This window comes from Sinocyclocheilus grahami, unplaced genomic scaffold (assembly GCF_001515645.1).
Source record: "Sinocyclocheilus grahami isolate Dianchi unplaced genomic scaffold, SAMN03320097.WGS_v1.1 scaffold124.1, whole genome shotgun sequence".
NCBI classification, from domain to species: Eukaryota; Metazoa; Chordata; class Actinopteri; order Cypriniformes; family Cyprinidae; genus Sinocyclocheilus; species Sinocyclocheilus grahami.
Genome location: NW_015505303.1, coordinates 2,301,434 through 2,324,798, shown reverse-complemented (window position 1 = coordinate 2,324,798; position 23,365 = coordinate 2,301,434). Strand labels below are relative to the sequence as shown.

The following is a 23,365-nucleotide window of genomic DNA, read 5'->3' as shown; positions in this document are numbered from 1 at the left end:
GAAACACTTAATTTCATGGCTACATATATTTCCAGTTAAAATCAAGTGTAAGATTAATGCACATAATTAAAAAAAATATTAAATTATTAATAATAATAAAAAAAATAAAAAAAATGTTTTATTGACAATACATTTTCTATCACTGAAGAAAATAACACACAATACATAATACATTACTGTTTAATATAGACTTTTCAGTCAAATTGATGTTATAAAATTTAATAATAAATTAAAGAATTCCCTATTTTTCTATTCCAAACTTTAACAATCTTATGTCTTATCTCTTTGGTTTGTAAACCGTATACTAAGGGATTTAATCCTGGTGGAATAATGTGAAACATTATACTACCTAGTTTTCTACTTTCAGAGTATTCAGGGAAACGATGAAGAAAAATAAAAATGGCTCCAGAAATAAACATGATTAAATAAACAGCTAAATGGGTGCTACAGGTTTTTATGGCTTTGCTGTTGAGTGCTTTGTTTTTGCTCCTTATACACAGAACAGCAATATTGACATATGTTATAAATATAGACACTGCTGACAGACAGGCTACAATTACGGAATAAATAACTCCAAATGCGTTGTTAATAGCTACATTTTCACAGGACAGTTTAAAAAGTGAGGCATTATCACAGAAAGGGTTTTCAATTGTTGATCTGCAGTGAGACAGACGAAGAGTCAGACCTATCATAATTGTCACCACAAGTACTGCCAGCCCCCAGGCTAATGCTGATAGTTTAATAACCATTTTATTGGTCATTATAGCAGAATATCTCAATGGATTGCATATAGCCACATATCTGTCAAAGGCCATGATCATTAACACATAGTGACATGCCGCTGTAAATACATGCACAAAATAAGCTTGAATAACACATTCCATATATGTAATATAACGCTCTGAGGCTTCTCTCAAAATATCTTGCATTAAGCGTGGCAAAATGACAGTGGTCCCTATTACATCATTTATTGGCAAGTTACAGAACAGAAAATGCATAGGGTCATGCAGATTCTTCTCTGTTGAAATCATAAATATAAGTGTAATGTTTGATACAATTGTAAAAATATAAGCTAGGAAAAGCACAATAAAAACAGGGTAGGAGGACTGATGTGTAACTTTGAGTCCCTCCACAAGGAGAATGCTGTGTCTAAATGTGAGGTTGTCCATTGCTTGTTGTACACAAGAACTGCAAACACAGTAACAAACAGATATCACATTGATTAATAATATATTTACTTAAATTGTTTAATTTAATATATTGCATTTTTTCAAAATAAAGCCCTTCCATTGTATTGTGCCTGATTTTAACATGTACAACATCATATGTAGAGCATGTTTTACAATATACATTGCTTGCTGTTACTACAGTACATAACCTGACAACAATACTCAAAAAAGTAAAAACTTTACAGTAATAATAAACAAAACAAAAGCAATAAAGAAAAATGTTAACTACATATGTTCACAAGGTACCTGATTTATAGATGCACAAACAAAATGTTGCTTTATGTAAAGAAATATCAGTTGACAGCAGTCTATAAACATTAATGTTAACATTTAAATGTAAATACTGCATCTTGCCTCAGTCTCCTTAAGATCCTCCTTACAATGATTTAGTCAAACAGTTGTCTGTATAAACATTTTATGGCCCTTATCTTTTAATGTGGGGTTTATATGAGTCTTCTTTTCATTAACCCAATAGGGAAAACTGATTCATAGCATTTGTTGCCATGAGCAGCAAGACTCTCGATTGTGTTGATTTGTAGACTTGTAGACTCCATGGTTTTGATTTTTACTGAACTAAAAAAAAAAAAACATCCCCCATTTTCAAAAACTTGGATCTACACCACACAGATGAACTATTTTGGATTCAAAACAGAATTTTTTGCCGAAAGCTGACAAGTTTCCATCCCTACTACGGTATTTCTGCAAAATGACATTTAGTTGTTTCTTGCATATTTTACTGCACTTTCAAAGTGAAATATCCAGGGAGTGGCCTTAAATGTGCATTATGTTTCCCCCTGAAGAGATGAATGTGAATGTGCCAATGTTTGATTACACTGGCTGTTGTATGTATTGTGGCAGTTTGAAAATTAAATATATTCATTTGAAATATCTTGCATTAAGATATTGAAGATCTGAAATGAAATATCTGAAGTTAAAGAACTGCTGGATGAGATGTAAATGAAATTTCTCATATTCAATTACATATTAGTAAAACATATATACCTGTGGCACAAAATCATTAAGTTTTCCAGTGTGCACAAAATACATTTAACATTGTCAGACTCTGGTCCGTGTTTTGCTCCTCGTGTGCCTTCCTGGGCTTGTTTAGTTAATTGTTTATTGCGTTCACCTGTGTAATTTTGTTTGTAATTATCCCTTGTATTTAGTTTCTTCCTGTTCTGTTGTCCGTTTGTCAGGTCTACTCGTTACGTGGATGTGTTTCCTACTGTCTCCAGTGTTGATGTACCCTGTGTCTCATGGATTAAAGACTGTTTACATATATTTCTCGTCTCCTCGCTCCTTAGTTCCAGTATTCCTTGTGTGTGTGTCGTGACAGAAGACCCGACCAAGACAGTAAGCGGCACCCCTTCTCCCGATGTTGTCATGCCCGCCGGCCGCGCCAAAGACAAGTCCGTCCGCTCAGAAGTCAAGTTCGCCGGCTGCGCCGTTGTCATGCCTGCTGGCCACGGCTCCCACAAGCCCGCTGGCCGCTCCAGAGTCAAGTTTGCCGGTCACTCCGAAGTCGAGCCCGCCGGCCATGGCTCCCCCAAGCCCGCCGACCGCTCCGGAGTCAAACCTGCCGGCCGCCCCAGAGCTCGCTCCAGTGTCAGCTCCAGCCCCAGAGCTCACTCCAGTGAGGGCTCCTGTTCCCGAGTATAGCCCATGGAAGGCTCCTGTTCCCGAGTATAGCACACGGAGGGCTCCTGTTCCTGAGTATAGCCCAGGGAGGGCTCCTTATCCCCATTTAAACCTAGGGAGGGCTCCAGATTCCCAGTCAAGCCCATGGATGGCTCCAGTCCCCGGTTATAGCCCACGGAGGGCCTCAGAGCCCGAAATCTTCCCCAAGTATTTTTTTTTGTGGGGGGGGTGTAGTAGGGCTCCAGCCGTAGAGGCCAGGGCGGGGGTTGGGGCCGCTGGCTCGGAGGCTGCTTTGCCATGGCCTCCTGAACTCCCTGCTCCGCCATGGCTCCCCAAGCTCCCTGCTCCACCATGGCCTCCCGAGTCACCTGCTCCACCATGGCACCCCGAACTGCCAGATCCGCCATGGCGCCCAGAGCTGCCAGATCCACCATGGCGCCCCGAACTGCCAGATCCGCCATGGATCCCAGAACGGGCGCCGCCCTGTAGGCCTTCCGTCCGGTAACCCTGCTCATAGAGGCCTCCAGAGCGTTATATGGTGCGGGACGTGCCTTCCGGGAGGGGGGGGAGTTATGTCAGACTCTGGTCCATGTTTTGCTCCTCGTGTCCCTTCCTGTGTTTCCATATTTGGTCATTTTCCTGTCCTTGTTTAGTTAATTGTTTATTCCATTCACCTGTGTTTGTAATTATGCCTTGTATTTCGTTTCTTCCTGTTCTGTTGTCCCTTTGTCGGGTCTACTCGTTACATGGATGTGTTTCCTACTGTCTCCAGGGTTGATGTACCCTGTTTCCCATGGATTAAAGACTGTTTTCGTATATTCCTCGTCTCCTCGCTCCTTAGTTCCTGTATTCCTTGTGTGTGTGTTGTGACAAACAGTTAATGGTTCATATTTGAACATTATTTCAAATGAATATATTTCATATTCGAACTGCCACGATACAGACAACAGCCAGTGTAATCAAACATTGGCACATTTACATTCATATCTTCAGGGCAGTGGCGGCGCTAGGGCGAGGCTTGATGGGGCTATAGCCCCATCAGAAACTTGCTTAGCCCTGGCACAGCACCCCAAGGATTTCCTAATAATGTTCCTGTTTTTTGGTGTCACTTTCATTAACATTAAAAAAATCAACATTAAAAACCTAAAAAAAAGTACCTAATATGGGGAGGGGTAAAGCAACACAAGCAAGCAACATGCAAACTGTGCGCAAGAGTTATGCCGGTGAATGTCAGTCATTAGAGAAAATGAAAGTAAAAGAACTGACGGAGCTTTCTAACACTGCATGAACGGCACATATTCTCTGAGACAATGAGAGACAAAACTACTTCAACATATGCTGATAACAGTATATAACTGTCTTAAATTATTCCCTTAATATTTCTCGTGTCCCATACAGTGAAAAACATAAGAAACGTATTTCTCATTAAAGATGTTGTTTTTGAAAATCGGTGCATGAAATAAAGCTGCTCTAAATATTCATTGATGACTGCATTATTAATAATTTTAATTATAGGCCTATAATACATTGCATAAATTAATAGACCTGTTTAAAAAAAATTTTTAAAACATTTTCTAATAGCCTAAACTTTAATTATCCTTACAGCGCGTAATGCTTTGATGCGCTATGAAATTACTGCGGGGCAATAATTTAATGTAATTTAATAATAATAGATAATTTAATAATAAAAGTAACCTAGTAAAAATAGGCCTAATAATAAGAAGAATGTAACAGGTCTGCATTAATTTGAAATGCTAAATCCTCTTAATATTTGTCAGACTCTGTTTCTGTCTCTTGTGTTTTGTTCCCCATGTGCTCCATGTCTGTCACACCCCTGTGGACTGTCTATTATGGTTTCTCCCTCTCTTATGAATGTTACCCTGTGCGTGTGCTCCTACCCTCTTGTCAAGTTATTAAAGGTTTCTTGTATCCTTCATCCTCGTCGTCCTGCCTGTTCCCTGGCACAGCAACATCGTGACAGAATAACTGACCACCAAAACGAGATGTCAACGGCTGAAGACAGGTTGTGGTGTCTGCGGCAGGGTGGTCCGGATTAAGCCCAGGAAGGGCTCCTGATCCCCAGTTAAGCCCAGGAAGGGCTCCATATCCCCAGAGCTCGCTCCCGTGACGGCTCCAGCCCCAGAGCTCACTCCTGTGACTGCTCCAGCCCCAGAGCTCGCTCCCGTGACTGCTCCAGCCCCAGAGCACGCTCCCGTGACTGCTCCAGCCCCAGAGCTCGCTCCCGTGTCAGCTCCAGCCCCAGAGCGCCCCCAAGTGCCCGTTCCTCCAGAGCGCCGACCAGAGCCCGCTCCTCTAGAGCGACCCCCAGGATTCCTGGATTTCCCCAAGAAGATTTGGGGGGGGGCATACACCCGTGGCCGAGCCAGCCAATGTCACGGAGGATCCACCATGGCCTCCCGAGTCCCCTACTCCGCCGCGGCCTCCCGAGGTCCCTGCTCCGCCGTGGCCTCCCGAGGTCCCTGACCCGCCGTGACCTCCCGAGGTCCCTGATCCACCGTGGGCCCCCGAGGTCCCTGATCCACCGTGGCCCCCCGAGTATCCGGCTCTGCCATGGCCTCCCAAGTATCCTACTCCGCCGTGGCCTCCCGAGGTCCGTGCTCCGCCATAGCCTCACGAGTATCCTGCTCCACCATGGCCTCCCGTGTCCTGCCGTGTCCATTCCAGTCCTGCACCAGCCTCCAGGGCGCCCACCCCCCCTCCCCGATGATACGGTTACGGCGCGGGTCGCGCCTTCCGGGAGGGGGGCGGTCTGTCACACTCCTGTGGACTGTCTATTATGGTTTCTCCCTCTGTGTCCTTATTTGGTTGTTCCTGTTCCCATTATGAGTTAATCACCTCATTGTGCTCACCTGTCTGCCCCTCGTTATCCACCCTATATCAGTTCCTGTACATTGTGTTCCAGTTTGTCAGTTATTATGAATGTTACCCTGTGCGTGTGCTCCTACCCTCTTGTCAAGTTATTAAAGGTTTCTTGTATCCTTCATCCTCGTCATCCTGCCTGTTCCCTGGCACAGCAACACCGTGACAATGTCCTGTTTTTTTTTTTCACCGAAAATGGGTTTGTGCCGGCACAAGCTGTTACAGTTTTTCTCAATTGATTTGACATTTTTCAGTGTAAGTGTAATGAAATGAATGAAAGTAGTGTAATTGCTCTCAAAACAATTAACACAGCCATCTAAACACAGGCATATCTTGACCAAACAGTTCAACTTTACTGCAAAATGAAGCACTGCATTTTTTTTATAATAATGCATTTATTAAAAGTAAATATATTAACATCAGAACTATGTGTTTTCTCTGTCGATTATAAACATATTCAGCTATATATGCACAAATACACAAATGAAAATACACATTTATCCAACACCTATCACCCAAACAAATAAAACTATAAAATCATATACTATAAAACTATAAAATAAAGGTAATTAAAATCTGACTGTGCCACATTTAGCAACAAAATCTTCAAAGCAAGGCTTCTGATAACTTAAGATCAGCCTCCTACAGAGTTTTGGCCCACTCTGCCCACAAAAAAAATTATAATAAAAATTAAAAAATCACACATTGAATCCATGCTTGGTAAGTTCCATCTCCACAGGCCTCTACCTTTGTGGCTGGTGATGTTGTTCTGGACCACCATGTCAACAATGCTCCTGTTCCATTCATAAAATCCTGATTGCCCACCTGAATATTCTCAAACTTATATTCTGAAAAACTGTTTGGACATTTACGGTAAATAACAGAAGTTGTCCGAGGAGGACTAAAAATCTGTACTATCAACAATCATAGTGCAACACTATTGACATAGTAAGCTTCTCTGAAGGAGAGGCCCTGATTTTTTACATGGTCAATTAGGGTAAAAAGGTTCACACACCGGACGAGAAGTGCAGCGCCGCGTCTAGGAAAACTCAAGGTATCGCACACAATTTCGAATATCGAAGTTCTGAGCTGCAAGATGGGTGAGTTTTAACTTAATTTATTATTATTATTATTATTATAAATACATTATTTTAATTGATAATAGCTGAGTTTTGAACGTTAATCAATTAAAAGAATCTGTGTTATGATATGTCTGTTATTGTTTTGTTGTATCTGTTGTCTAGGCAACTATGTTACTGTCACAGTACAGGAGGAGACCAAAGCGGAGAGATAAAGGTAAACAGGGTTCTTGGGTCTTTCCAGGATCGGAATGAAGATGGCTTCGACGAGACAGGGGGGTTCCAGGTTGGAGTCCGGGTTCGTGAGTCAGGTAAGGAGTAGCGTAGTGAACTTAAGACCAGACAAAGTGCAACTGCAGTGACTGAGTATTTGAGCTAGTGTTGATGAGGGGGTGACAGATGCGGCTGATTAGTACACCGGTGATTGTGAACGTGAATTGTGAGGTGATTGGGCCTGATGAGGCTGGACTATCCCTGACGGTTACATAGTAGCAACATATATATTGCTAGCCAGCCTGAGTGAAAACGTAAGCAAACACAAGACGTGAGACGTGCGGACACCATGGCCTCTAGGAGCACAGCAGCGGACACCACTACCTCGGGAGGTTCTGCAGCGTAAGCCGCCACCTCTGGAGATGTTGTAGCCGGTGCCGCTGCCTCTCGCAAATCGGCGGTGGTGTACGCGGCCCAGATACACCATAAAGCAACCCCCCACATGGGAAGTGCTGCAGACAGAGGAATGACTTCATGAACAGAAGGGTTAGAGTGAGTGGGTTTGGGGATACCAGCTGTGCGTGCAGACACTAGCGGTGCATCCCTCACACTGGATACCAGACTGGGATACCGAAGGACTGACCTTGATAATCTGGGTACCACAGACAGGATGTAACGTGACTCTGGATGATCAGCTGTGAAGTGACGTGACTCTGGATGATCAGCTGTGAGGTGACATGACTCTGGGTGATCACCTGTGATGTGACGTGACTCTGGGTGATCAGCTGAGATGTGACAAGACTACATCAATTAGTCAGTAAAATCCCCAGCTATCAGGTTATTTTACTAAAGCTGATGATGGAGTGGAAGTGGGCCGGGCACATGGAGCAGATAAAATCACAGTTTCACAAAATCACTATTAGTAATAGGGGCCCTGCAGTAAGTCATAGCCCTGGGGCCCAGTAAGGTCTTAATGCAGCCCTGGGTACACCCTTTAAATAAAAAAACAGACACAAAAAATGACACAATTTGGCGCTTACTTCCAGCTATAAATTTTTTGTTCTAAAAATGTTCTAATAACATTACCATGCGTTGTTCTAGCAATGTTTTTAGCGTGTAGTTATATTTTTGAGATATAAGATAGGATAACATTCTCTTCTAACACTCTAAAAATGTTTAGTGATAACATTGTTAGAACATCATTCCCTAACATTCTTAAAATGTTTTTAGCGGGTAGTTTTGTTTTTGTTCCCAGAATGTTCTCTCAAAAGATAGTATAACATTCTCTAAAAACATTCTAAAAATATTAAGTGATAACATTGTTAGAACATCATTCCCTAATATTCTTATAATGTTTTAGTGGGTTGTTTTATTTTTGTTCCCAGAACATTCTCTCAAAAGATAGGATAACATTCTCTAAAAACATTCTAAAATAGTTTAGTGACAACATTGTTAAAACAATATTCCCTAACATTCTTATAAAGTTTTTTAGTGGGTAATTTTATTTTTGTTTTTATAACGTTTTTCTAAAAGGCAAGATGACATTCTCTAAAAACAGTCTAAAAAAATTATCTGATGACCTCCTATAAATGTTTAGTCAACATTATTAGAACATTATCCCCTAACATAACATTCTAACAAAGTTTTTAGTGGGTAGTTTTATTTTTGTTCCTAAACAATCAAAATAAAAAAAAATAAAAAATGCTTAGCTATTACATTGTTAAAACATACAATTTTATTAATTTTAAAGATAAAACATCAAGATCTAACAGGTTTATTTTTGACTGTTGTTTGCTCAGAGTGCTCATCATTGTCTTTGCTTGTTGTGGTTCTTGCTGAAAAAGAATACAGTTGTCTGTATTAATAGGTATTCAACTGTTCTTCTCCTCCAGTTTTCCAGCTGCTCTCCCAGTTAGTAGCACTGAGCTGTTTCTCTGTGTGCATAATAGAGTTCCCCTTCGGGAACATACGCTGCCTCCAGAAATTCTTTGGGAACGCCCCTGTGTTCCCACGCTCTGAAACGTGTGTAATCCATCCGAGGGAATCTCGGGTGACGTCACCGGCGGGGATGACATAGCGACCAGGAAGTATAAAAGCATGTGTGGTGGAGACAGCTTCTGTTATTCAGTAAGTGCTCTATGTGTGTCACTTCATATTTATTGTTGTATGTCCTGTTGCAATCTTATAATGGCAAAGTCTGGCTTGAGACTTATGGATAATGTTCTAATAATGACTTAGGGATAATGTTCTAATAATGTTGACTAAACATTTATAGGAGGTCATCACAGAACTTTTTTAGACTGTTTTAGTTCTGAGTCTGACAAGCAGCGTTTCAGGCTATGTGTTCTTCCCTGCCCTCGTTTCATCATGGGTAGGGATAAACACAGTTTGTGCTTTGCTTGTTTGGAAGCAGAGCACAGCTCTCGAGGGAGCTGACTGTACACATTGCTTTCGCCTCTTGATGCGGATGCTCCACTCCCGGAGAGCACTCTTTGAGGAGGGTGCTCTTGCTAACGTTCTCCGCGGTTCGGGTTCCGCCTCTGCCGAGGCAGAGTGGCGCCTTAATCGTGGGGTTCGCAGGGTGAGCATGATTTGACCAAGTACAACATGTTCTTGATCCTTCACAGATGGATCTGGCAAAGAGAATGAAGACGGGTACTTCCTTTTCTTCTTCTTCACATGCCAGATTTAGCGCTCACTCTAAGGGGACGGAAGCACGTTCTGAAACTATTTCTTCCGCCCCGGGAGAGGGCTTGACGCTCATGTTGTCTTCCTCTGAGGAGGGGGGATAATCTCATTCAATTAATTGCAAGTGGGATATGTGCTAACCCTAACCTATTAAATGGGAGCACTTTAATAGATTAGTGGGATGATTGTCCACCGAAGTACTAAACCGATCCCTCTCAGTTAATTGCAATTGGGATATGTGTCCATTTGCAACCTATTGAATGGGAGCACTTTAATAGGTTAGTGGGATGATTGTCCACCGAAGTACTAAACCGATCCCTCTCAGTTAATTGCAATTGGGATATGTGTCCATTTGCAACCTATTGAATGGGATAGCTATAGTAGGTTAGTGGGATTATTATCCACCAAAGTACTAAACCTATCCCATTCAATAGATTGCAAGTGGGATATGTGTCCATTTGCAACCTATTGAATGGGAGCACTTTAATAGGTTAGTGGGATGATTGTCCATCAAAGTACTAAACCGATCCCATTCAACAGATTGCAAGTGGGATATGTGTCCATTTGCAACCTATTGAATGGGATCACTTTAATAGGTTAGTGGGATGATTGTCCATCAAAGTACTAAACCGACCCCATTCAGTAGATTGCAATTGGGATATGTGTCCATTTGCAACCTTTTGAATTGAATCGCTATAGTAGGTTAGTGGAATGATTGTCCACCAAAGTACTAAACCGATCCCTTTCAGTAGATTGCAATTGGCATATGTGTCCATTTGCAACCATTTGAATTGGATCGCTATAGTAGGTTAGTGGGATAAATCTCTATCAAAGTACTAAACCGTTCCCATTCAGTATATTGCAAAGTGGGAAATGTGTCCATTTGCAATAGGGCTGTGCAATTAATTACATGCAATTGTCATGCGCATCTCGCCAGTAAAGCCGGTCCTGTGATTAGTAGTAATGGGATGGAGATTTACTACTAATCACAGGACCGGCTTTACTGACGAGATGCGCATGACAATCACATGCGATTAATTGCACAGCCCTAATTTGCAACCTATTGAATGGGAACCGTTTATTAGGTTAGTGGTATAAATGTCCACCAAAGTACTAAACTGATCCCCTTCAGTAGACTGCAATTGAGATGTGTGTCCATTTGCAACCTAATGAATGGGATGATCGTCCACCAAAGTATTAAACTGATCCCATTCAATAGATTGCAAGTGAGATATGTGTCCATTTGCAACCTACTGAATGGGAGCACTTTAATAGGTTAGTGGGATAAATGTCCACCAAAGTACTAAACCGATCCCATTCAATAGATTGCAAGTGGACACAGCCCATTTGCAATTAATTCAATGGGATTGATATAACAATGGAAATTAAGTATTCAGTGGGCCTCAAATAGGAGGGTTGTGGACTGAAGAATTTTGACATACAACTTGGTGCTGCTGACTCTGGAGGTCCTTATAGGTGCTGATATACAAGTTTAATCAAGATAGTTTAAGAGGAAACAGCCTAAACCACTTTGTCCATAAAACACCTATTTGAGTACCATTAAATAGGTTGGAAATGGAATGCGACCCACTCCCATACTATATAATGGGCTTCAGATAGGTGTTTTGTGGACACAAGGGTTTAAGACATTTCATCATGAAATCTTTTGAAAAAAAAACATTTATCAGCACTTAGCAGCCACCCCTGAATGTGTAGCACCAAGTTTAGTGCCAAAATTCCACTTTCAACCAACCTCCTATTTTGTTTAATGCAATAGGTTGCAGGTGGGATCTCCAGATCTCAGCTCTGGAAAGGTTCAGAGAGCCAGAACTTGCACTCCTGTCTTAGTCTAAGTCTCCTCTACCAGCAGAGTGAATTTCAAGTCATTTGGAGAAACTTAAAATTTAGGCCCAATAAAACTCCAAGGCCCCTTTTAGGTTTATTTGGGTCGAAAAAAAAAGTTTCTTCAATTTTCCTGGAACTCTATATTCTGATAGGAAAGGCAGAGATGTGCACAGGAGTGCAGGTTTCAAGACTCTAGAGCTTTGCAGTGCTGATATCTGGAGATCCCACGTGCAACCTATGCCATTGTTAAAAATAGGAGTTTCCTGGACAGTGGAATTTTGGCACCAAACTTGGTTGTACACACTCAAGGGGGCCTGCTGAGTGCTGACATGCAGGTTTTATCAAGACAGTTTAAGAGGAAACAGCCTAAACCTCTGTGTCCACAAAACACCTATTTGAGTCCCATTATATAGGTTGGAAATGGGATGTGTCCCACTCCCAACCTATATAATGGGCTTCAGATAGGTGTTTTGTGGGCAAAAGGGTTTAAGACCATTCATGATGAAACATTTTGATAAAACCTATTTATCAGCACTCAGCAGGCCCCCCTGAGTGTGTAGCACCAAGTTTGGTGCCATAATTCTGTATAATGGAATAGGTTTCAGGTGGGATCTCCAGATCTCAGCTCTGGAAATGTCCTTGCTCTCCTGTCTTAATCTAAATCCCCTCTATCAGAAGAGTGAATTTCAAGTCAAGTTTAACAGGAAACTGTCTAAAACCACTGTGTCCACAAAACACCTATTTGTGTCCCATTATATAGGTTGGAAATGGAATGCGTCCCACTCCCAACCTATTGTATGAGCCCCAAATAGTAGCTTTCTGGACACTTTATATAAATAGGATTAATCCTATGTATGACGTATATTTCTTGAGTAAACCACCTCTGCTTTACTCAAAATGGTCAACTGGACCCATTTATCTGATTTGCATTTCATAATAATTGTTTATTGTGCATAAAAAATGAATGCCAGTAAAGCTCCTATCCAGTCCCCATTAAATAGGTTGCAAGTGGGACCTTCTGGAAGGAGTAATGCAGTATATTCCACTTGCAACCTATTATATGGCGACTAAATATGAGCTTAATGGACACTTTATTGTATTATTCATGTGTATGATGTTTTTTATTGATTAAACGACCTCTACTGTACTCAACACAGTCTGTTGGAACCATTTAGCTGATTTGCATATCATAATAATGTTTATTATGCATAAAAATGGATGTCCATAAAGCTCCTATCCAGTCCCCATTAAATAGGTGGGACCTTCTGGAAGGAGAAATGCAGTATATCCCACATGCAACCTGTTATATGGTGACTATATAGGAGCTTTATGAACACTTCCTGTATATTGTATTATTCATGTATATTATGTTTTTTTCTTGAATAAACCAACTCTACTGTACTCAACACAGTGTGTTATACCCATTTACCTGATTTGAATATCATACAATTTTTTATTATGCATCAAAAATGAATCTCCACAGAGCTCCTATCCAGTGCAGAGCTCCATTAGGGGCCCCTGAGTGATGTACCGAGAAGGCTAAGGCCTAGCACTGCAAAACTTATTTTTTATTATTTTTGATCCATCTCTCTCCCTGTCATTCAAGTCAATGGGAGAGACTCAGACACAGGCCCGATTTCAGCCCCACATTCAACCGTATTTAAAAGGTTTAGAAGGCAGCTGGGGCCCCAAACTTGGGGGGCCAATTCAGGGGCCTCTGTCGATAAACACTGCAAAGTTTCGAGTTCCTATGAGCTGTCGTCTCCGAATGGGAAACGTCCCATTTGCCAACTAGTTGTGTAGCAGTGTTATGGACAAAAAGTTAAAAAAAATTTACCTTTTGACCCCTAAACGAGGTCATAAAGTCTTGAAACCGTTGCGCCCGCCAGAGGGCAATGTGACGAGAGGTTAGTGTGAATTTGGGGTCGATCCGCCCGTGTCCATGAAGTCACTATCCAATCTCCATTAAATAGGTTGGAAATGGGATTTTATTTAAAGTTTTATTTAAAATTACATTAATAAGGAGGCTAGAGCCTTGGGGTGTCGAATGCTTGATCATGGGGCCCTCATGTACAACATATCACAGGGCCGAAATCCTCAGCTTTTGGGAAGGGCTTTAAAAAAAATCATCAAAAATATTCAGGGAAAAATCCAGACATGTGTTTGCACCTTTTCTGACCTTTTGACCCCTAAACGGGGTCGTAGGGCCACCAAACTTTTCTGCCTGCTTTAGTGGGTCCCCTTGAGACAAAGATTTAGAATTCGGCTCGATCAGACCCTTCTGAGCCATGTCCACAAAGTTACTATGGTAAGCCCATTCTAATAGGTTGCAAGTGGGATTTCTCTAGAAGGGTCCCAGGGACCTCAAATTGCACACGGGGCTGTGTCAGGGGCCCCTGAGGGATTTACCAAGAGGGTTGAGGCCTAGACCATGACGCTCCCCATCACCTGTCAAAGAAATTCCTACCTCACTGGACAGGACCCCACAAGATTGTGGACAAGCTCTCACCTGTTGCCTACCGAATCAAAATCAGACAAGGGCGCAGCGAGCCAGTCCTTCGATGGGTCCATCGAAACCAGATAAAGAGGCACCAGGGCTCCAACCGACAGGAAAAGGGGGAAGATCAAACCAACTGACACAGACCGACAATCCCATACTCTACACCACACAAACGTAAATTCTGTAATTCTAGGAAGACATATAGCTACCTTTCTTAAACACAACACCTACACACTCTCCTCCGCCACACTACTAGGACCAACCTCTAGTAGAGAGGAGTTGTCCTACACATGTGACACCTGCCCTTGCCATCTAACCTCATTCAGTGTCCTTGTGTCTCTTTGTGTTTTCCCTTTTACCTCTCTCTATGTTTTCCTTTCCCCTCTAGTCCCCTCGCCAGGGAACTCCCTCAACTCAACTTTAAATCCAGGTCCCGAAATTAGGACTGACTCCTTTCACCAAAAATTGTCATAAATTATTGTGAAAAGCCATCGTCAACCAAATTGAGGCAACCCAAGCCGAAGTCGTCGGAAAACGATGGCTAGTCAACACCCCAGTGCGCACAGCTACCCTCACCTACGATCAACATGACACTGTCACGCACATTATCCTGCCCAACCAAACTATGGATCATTGTCTACATTGCTAGATGTCTAGATCCTCCCTATTGACGATTTGGCATTGTATCACCAAACTGACAACGAGTATCAGGCCGAACTCGAAATCTCACCCTTCTTCAAACAGCATTCCTTTGTCCTCGATCCAGAATTGGAAGAAAGGATCAAGGAGGAAGGAACGCAACTTATTGATTTGACTCCTGTTGATACAGCTTTAGAAGCTATCGCTCGCCTTCCGCCCGCTGGCGCGCCAATCATTCAGTCTTGGTCTGCCGCTGACACAGCGCTTTGCATCCCTACTATTGTAGGATATGTTGTGACTTTGACACTGGCCTTCTTCCTACACAAGCAAGTGAATGCCGCCAAGAGTCTTTCAACAAATGCACGTTTGGCGTCCCGCACATGTTCCGATGTGATAAAACTGACCAAGAACCTGAACCTGAGAACTCAACAAACCTAATTGAGATTACGCCTATACCGACTCGTCAAACCTCTGACAATTAGAGCAATCTAAACGACCCAATTACAAATAATCCTAAATAATGCACCCCTACGTCTTCTCAAGTTTCTAACCTGATAATTACCAAATTACCCAAGTCCTGCACCAGGATTCAGTCAATGATGGAGATGTTGTTTGTGTCTTGTGTGTGCCTGTTCTCTCTGCCTCTTGTTCCAGTGCCCGCTGACATTCGCAATGGGAAACTCACCGAGCAAAAGGGGGATGTGTAGGACCTCTGTCCGAGAACAGACCCAAATAAACTATGGATTCACCACGTGAACTATTACACAGACATATTCCAGGAGAATCTAAATATCTCCCCCCCTCTCAACCATCATGAGGTCTAAACTAATCACCCCATCACATGATGCCAATATTCTGGGTCAACTTCCTGTCAACCCTTGTCGTTATCTCCTCAGAACGATCAGAAGAGTGATGAAAATCTAATCCAATCAGAAGACAACAGAGATCTTTTGTATCAAAGACAAAAGAGTTCTTTCACAACATATGGTTGAGAGATACCTCGTGATCGCTTATGCATGGAACCATTATATATGCACAGGAAATGGCTAATTTAATCACACCCTCCCAATCTGCACGCAAACACTGGATCTATACATGACTATCACATGACTCTTGACCACCTGCTTCCTGCCCTTCTGAAACCAAACTGACCCCGCGTTCTTTTCTCTTAGAACAAAAGAAACAGAACCTTGCATGACGATTTTAAAAGACAATCATTTGAACTAATTTAAAGTATTAGAGCAATATACTCCCATATAATATGCTTTCTGTTTGATGTGTTATTGGAACCTATGATATTTTAATCTTTGCCTTATAACTTTTCCTTTTAGCAGATAACCAGTGTTTAGTAATGGGTTTTATTTCCAGAACATTGGCGTGAATGAAAAAAAATTATATTCGGCATCATTCTGTGTTGATAATACTTTTATAAGAAGTTATTAAAACATGCAGAAATACTCCCCACGGGGAGCATGTGATTCATGCATGATGAAGGAACAGTATGGGGCATGTTTAAGGCCCTGCAACAACCTCCAATTGGAAGACCGCGCCATGGGATGGACCAAAATCAGCCTGCTTAAAACTGGATACAAAGCCTTCATGCTTGCTGCTTGCTCTCTGGAGGCGGGGCATGCCAGGGGCGCGAGTCGGGGCCTGGGGCCCCCGGGGGCCCCACGGAACGGCGACGGATCCGGGCACTTTTTTTGATTGTTTTGTTGCGATCTGTAGGTCGGCCACAGGGGGGCGGACTCCTGACGCGAGGCGCTTACGTGACGCCCGTCGAATAGGTTGGGGGTGGCCATCCACGGGAAGCCTAAACCTCCCACGGAGCACTTGTAAGATACAGCATTCACTCTGGTGTCATTTTAAAGCAGAGATAATCAGCTTTGTGATGATGTAAATTATTAAATAATAGACCAACTATTGGCTGAATTAAAAATAATTTAGTACTGTCAGATTTCCATAGGCCTCGCTCAGGCACCAAAACAGCTGAATGTGAGCCTTGATTTCTCCATTTCTGAATAAGATACAGCATTCACTCTGGTTTGTATGTCGGAGCTCGTGAAATGGCTTAATTTGCATAAAAATGCACCGTCCACGGAAAGCCTGTGGAGGCCCCGTCAAATAAGTTACAGCCGTCACTTGTCAATTGCCCACCCGTATCTTATTTGACGGGGCTTCCACAGGCTTTCCGTGGACAATGCATCAGCAAGACATAATTTAAATTTATTATCATTTTATCATGCAAAACGTACAGTGCTACTCTCGGGAAACACTGTCTGACAATTTCATATACATTACAACTCATCAACTTTCGTTGGACAATGCGTTAATAGGTCATATTTCATGAATGCGATGATTTCATCGGCTAACACCTACAGTACAGTTTTCAGGAAACACCGTCCGGCAGTTCCGTGTGCATCGGAGCTCATAAAATGGCATAATTTGCATAAAAACGACTCGACCATCTCTAACTTATTTGACTTGTTTTTTTTTTAATGGGATAGATTGCACGTGGGACGTCCAGGATCTCGGCTTCTGGACGAGCTGTCCGGCTCAAACCCTGTTCCGTGGCTACTCTGGACACGCCCTGTCTATGCTGTGAATTGCGAAAAGATCCGAGAAACTCTAAATTTTACACTACCCTAAAAGGGGCTAGTGATCCTCCAGAACTCCAAAACTTCGTCAAACTTTGTGACTGCAGAAATCTTCAAAGCTTAGTCTTTACTAACAGAATCTGACAAGAACTTCCAGCGCATCGTCACGTCACAAGGAAACCAACCAGTCGCCGGAGGGCATCCCCAGAAATACGTCAGACATCGACCGCGTCAGCAACCAATCCGCAGCCCCGGGATTCCCTCAAGCAGCCATCCAGGAACCCTGTTGTCAGCTGTCAACTTGAACGCAAGTAACTGTAGGATCTATGTCTCACAATGGACCCACCTACATGATGGAGACACACATCAAACCCTCACATTCCATTGAGACAAATCAAAGAACTCCTATCCAACAGATGCAGTCGTAAAACTCATGCAGGGTCAGTGAAGGTGAAGCATTTCCTGGACTGTTTGGCTATCTCTCAAGATACGCTAAAAAAGACAGTACTTTCACAGTGCTTAAAAGCGTTTTACGGGCTTTCAAGGACTAGATAGGGACACCCCTGACCATTTGACGCATAAATTGCTAAAATCTGATCAACAAAAGAGACAATTTTAAACTAAAGTATCTGCTTTGTGAGTTCTCTAAGGCGAATTTACATCACTCGTGAAAACGAGGTAGAACTATGAAATTCAGAACTCCGGTAACATAATTTTCTTTCTCTGAAACTGTATGTTTGTGTGTATTTGTGTTTTAGCTTAGTTGATGTAATCTAGAATAGCCAATAAATTTCATGTTTCATTTATAAATAATCGATTGTCTGGTGTCATATAATTTCAAGGTCAAATCTATTGCCAAAAGATCCCTTGCTTGCTGCCTAGCTCGTAGCTTACTCATAATAATTACCTCTCTTAAGAGCTGACAAATTATCATAATTGTATTTCACCCGTGGCCATGGAGAATACAAAATTTACATATTCAATTGGTAATATACACTGACATCAACTTCTCGCTGGCCGAGTAGCTGATAGATTGTAAACTATCAAATTTAGAAGCAATTCGAATCAGGTTGAATTAGGCTCTTCAAATCCGAGTCCTATCAAAACCTGAATCAATAATAATAATATATTCCCTTACAACTGAGTTAAAATTCCTTACATAACAAACAAGTCACCATTTCTTGCTGAACTGGCCCTGAATTGATTTTAAGCAGTAAAGATAAGCCAAGTCTCTGCTTTTATGAGTTTTCTCAGGTTGAATTTAAAGAACTTGTAGAAAACGAGTATTAGAATTTTGGGAACTTCATGCAAATGCAGCAACTCATTTCCTGAACCTTTTGTGTGTATGTGTGTGTGTGTGTGTGTTTTAACTTAGTTGAATGTGCCATAGAATAGCGAATAAACTGTTGTTTCATTTATAAAGAAGTATCGTCTTGTGTTGTATATTTTTAAAGTCAAACTTTGCCCAGATCCTTTGTTACCTTGCTCAAAATTAATGAGATTACCATTTTGTTTGTGTTGTCGTTGGCCACGAAGTAATATGAACAGAATTGTTAAGACATACTGATTTTAACGCTCGCTGGATGAACCGTTTAAGATGAAGGTATAAGCTCTAAATTTTGAATCAGATCATCTTGAAGAAATCAACATTGAATCTTTAAGAATCGATTCCCTAAAAGCTGAAATAAAAAGCTAAATCCTTAAAGTACTACACCGCGCTCACACCGTCCGCAGCCTTATCCCTCGTGGCGGCTCACACACCTTGACTGACGTAATTTTGCGCTCCGGCTCTGTGGCGATCCTCAGTACTGTCGCTCCGTGCGGCGATGACTAGACGGTCGCGGCAGGCTCCAGCTCTCCGTCAGCGGTGGGCTCGAGCATGCGCTCCGTGCATCGGGGAGATGGTGGGCTGGGCACTGGGTTGGGAATGGATCTGTGTCCACTCCACAAAGGCGGCGAAATTCGCTCGAGGACCTTCCTCGGACGACAGCGCTCTGTACGCGGAGTTTAAACTGCCATCATAGAACGCACAGAGCGCGTCATCCGGGTCGCTGGAGAGGTTGGCAAGCACCAGGAGCAGTCAGGTGTGGCCCTCGAGCGATCTCTCCCCCTGCTCCAGCAGGAGGAGGAGGTATTCAGGATGAAAGAGGGGATCCATGGACACAACGGAAACAAAAAACACTGAGGAAAAAACGGAAACAAAAATGGAGGGAACACATGGAGGTAACTGTTTTGGTCGGTTCTTCTGTCGCAGTTCGCTGTTTAGGAAGCACGCAGGAGGCACGAATAAACGAGAACAGTCTTTAATCCATGGAACACAAACATAACGATTAGAACCGACAAACACAGAACACAAAGGCAAGGACACAAATACTGGGGATAATTAACAAACACAGGTGCCAGGAATCATAAATAAACTAAACGAAGACAGAAAAAAGATAATATAAGGAAAACCAGGAACAAAGACAGGGGCAAAAACACAACAAAACAGGTCCATGATCCTGACAATAAGGTACCAGGTAAAAATAAAGTGTACTTGAATGCACTAAGAAATACTTTTTCTCACTTTTTCTCAGTTTTTCTCAATCGATTTGACACATTTCTCCAAGTCCAGGTCACTGTTCTCAAAACAGTTAACACAGTGAGCTGAACACTTTGTAATTGTCCTAAACAGATTGTACGTTTTCATTAATTTCATGCAAATTACAAATCATGCAAAACATTTTCTCAAAACAATATGCACAAAACGCAAATGTTTTCACAATAGTTAATACAACAAATCAATACTTTAAAATATCTGAAAAAAAAACATTTATGTGCCATTTGTCCAAACTCAACAAACAAAACTTTTGTATTTTGTCATTCTGTCAAATGAACATAGTATATTTTCGATTGGCCCTAAACTGATAACTATTCGGCTAATCATACACTCAACACAGGAAATGCAGTTGTCCTAATTTTTTACACATTTATCACAATTGCTTTAGAGTAATAACAAAAGGGAAAGTAAACAAAGAGCAGGAATGAATATGCAAATATTATTATTATTAATATGAATAATAATAATAGTAAAATAAAAATAAAATAAATAAAATTTATTATATCTATAACAATCCTTTAAAAAAAGCTGAGGGGGGGGTTACTATGTCAAAACACTTATAAAGTGTTGATAGTACAGATTTTTAGTCCACCTGGGACAACTTCTGTTATTTACTGTAAAAACATTTTTTAAGAATTTAAGTTTGAGAACATTCAGATGGACAATCAAAATTATTTTGAATGGAACAGGAGCATTGTTGACATGTTGATCCAGAAAAAAACATCACCAGCCACAAAGGAACAAGGGAAGAGGCCTGTGAAGATGTTGAGACAGGAGCTTGTCAAGCATGGATTCAACCTTCTTAAAAAATGTCTCCTATGATGCAAGCGCAGCAAATATGTAGTGTTGATAAAATGCAATGAAATTATCTTCCAGATGTAAATGAAAGACAAGACCAATAATTCAGGATAATCCATGTATACAGCAAACACACGTGTGTATATACAGTGGTGACCAAAAATATTAGAACACTAATATTTTCACTTAAAAAGTCAGATATATCCACCACTGTGCTGTAAAAGACTGATCTGTAGTTATCAGAAAAGTTTGTTTGCAGTTCGTGCTGCTAAAGATGGCACAAACAGATTTTAAGTTCAAAGGGGCAATTTGTTTTTTTTCATGCGTGATAGCAGGTGGCAGGTGTTGGATAACAATTTTTATTTTGTTTAGATATACACAAAATGTATATATATATATATATATAAAAAACTTCCTGTTGAAGAATTGCAATAAACGTATTTTCATTAGGATATTTGTTCATCTACAGCTGAATGTCTTTTATAATCAATAGAGAACACACCTATAGATTTGATGTTAATAATTACTTTTAATAAATGCATTACTAGAAAAAATTGCAGTGCTTCATTTTGCAGTAAAGTTGAACTGTTTGGTTAAGATAATTTTGTGTTTGGATGGTTGTGCTAATTGTTTTGAGAACAAGTACATTGTATTGGAGAAAAGTGTCAAATCAATTGAGAAAACTGTAAATACAAGCAAGTACATTTGCAGTACATTCTTATTTTTGTGCTAAATAAAACTGTAAATGTTTTACACTGTAAATACACTAATTAAAAGTATATTTCTACTTTAGTAATACTTCAGTGCAATTGCAAATGTATACTAAATACAACTGATATTTAAAGATTTTAGGGCTTTGAAATAAAGTATACTACCTCAAAAATATACAGAGGACTTTTATTAGTGTAATTCTTAAAAGTGTGCTTGGAATGATTTAAAAATTAGTTGAATGTTAGTATACATTTATATAGTTTAATTAAATTGATTTTATTTAAAATATGTTAGTAAAGTAATATTTATACATTTCCCCAACTGTGCAACTTAAGTACACTTACAGTTTTTTACGATTGCTTACACAATAAAATTAAAAATAACACACAATTAGTGAAACCTAACACCCAAGGAGCAAAACCTCAGCCCAAATCTACACAACTATAAGCACATTCTTAGCCTCACACATTTTGCAAAACACTAAACACACTTCTCTACATTAGACAGAAATCTAACATGATGTCACTTTTTTGCCATTTTAAGGCAAGGCTTTCCAAAATACTACACATATGAACCAATTGATCAAACACGGCCATTAGGTGTGCAGACACTTAGGTGCTTAACTGTAAACTCAACAATCAAGGTGTAAGCATTATAAAAAGGCAGGTGAATTTTTGTCTTCAACAAAAATGAAAGGCAGTGTTGCAGGAAGAGGAATAGGGAGAAACATTTTTGGCCACAGAGCTATTTTGAATGTCCCGGGCCAACGTGGTGTAACATCACAATATATGCTGCAATCACGCAGAATGGGGTCCTCTAATGGCATGCCAAAATAGGTCCTTACAACACAGACCACGTTTTTAGACAGACTAATTATTGAACTGACTAGGTATTGGACTAATGCAACCAGAAACTGGTTCCATTATTCCAGTACCTCCCACAACATTCTCCCTTCCTTTCCTTTTTCCCTTCCGCATGGCAGTGGAAGGTTTATGATCTCCGAACCTATGTTATACCCCTCATTCAAGCTATGGAGGAGGCCTATGTGACCTAATAGAAGCCGAGTCTGGGCAAGGATGGAGTCGCCATTCAAGAAGATTCTTCCCTTGCTGTCTTGCGAGGGAGGACATTGCCTGTAATGTGGACAAAGTGGCCATATCCAGCTACACAAAGAGATGATGCTAAGGTGTCTTTTTCTTCTCCACAAAAGTTTATGTACTTTATTGCATTTAGAATATGGGTAACATTTTCTATGAAGCCCATATTCGTAATACCTTATAAGGGTAATCTCAGGGCCTTAAAATTAATGCATAATGCATTATAAAATGTTATATAATTTTATACATAATCATAACAACAATTATAATACATTATAATGCTTACGCATTTGTGGTTATACGTTTTAAGATTATGATTATTTATAACACACAATGAACACCATATTAAATCTACTTTTACATTTATAATGGACTATATATCTTGACATTGTTGATTTAAGATCTGCACAGTATCTTATACATCTTGTAAGTGGTTAGGTGTGGAGTGTTATTTGAGTATTCCCTGTGAGGCTAATATTAATTTTGATGTGAGCTAGTTAATAACCACCAAAATAATCAAACTGATATTACAATAAAAATAGTTTAAAGCAAATATGTGTCGGGTCTCGGGTCTGATCACCTGTCTCTGTGTTTGTGTGTTGTGCGTGAGTTGTTTTGACAGCTCGCCACGTGAGCATGTCAGCATGATCGTTGTCCCCGCCCTCCTTGTTTCACACCTGGTTCTGGTCATCTCATTAGCTTCCCCTTATAGCTCCTCGTGTTTCTCTGTATGTTGTCAGTTCGTTGTGATTATTTCCCTTGCTCTTACTGTCCGTGTATTATCGCTCACCAGTTCTGTCTTGTCTCGTCCAGGCTCCAGTGCTCGTAGCAGTCTGTTTTGTGTCCCGCACC

General features: G+C 41.0%; 1 protein-coding gene across 1 annotated transcript; it reads right to left on the bottom strand.

Annotated features, from left to right (window-relative positions):
- Positions 1–218: 218 nt before the first annotated feature.
- On the bottom strand, positions 219–1,169 carry LOC107590109 (olfactory receptor 52L1-like). Its single transcript, XM_016278720.1, has 2 exons — positions 822–1,169; positions 219–692 (listed from the first exon to the last, which is right to left on the bottom strand). Exons 1-2 carry the CDS (start codon positions 1,167–1,169, stop codon positions 219–221), a joined length of 822 nt encoding a protein of 273 aa, XP_016134206.1.
- Positions 1,170–23,365: the final 22,196 nt, after the last annotated feature.

Excerpts from the sequence above, each read along its gene's own strand:
- LOC107590109 (XM_016278720.1), bottom strand. The coding sequence starts at position 1,169 with ATGGACAACCTCACATTTAGACACAGCATTCTCCTTGTGGAGGGACTC. Across the intron at positions 693-821 it reads CGGCATGTCACTATGTGTTA|ATGATAGGTCTGACTCTTCG; the intron begins ATGATCATGGCC and ends GTGGTGACAATT.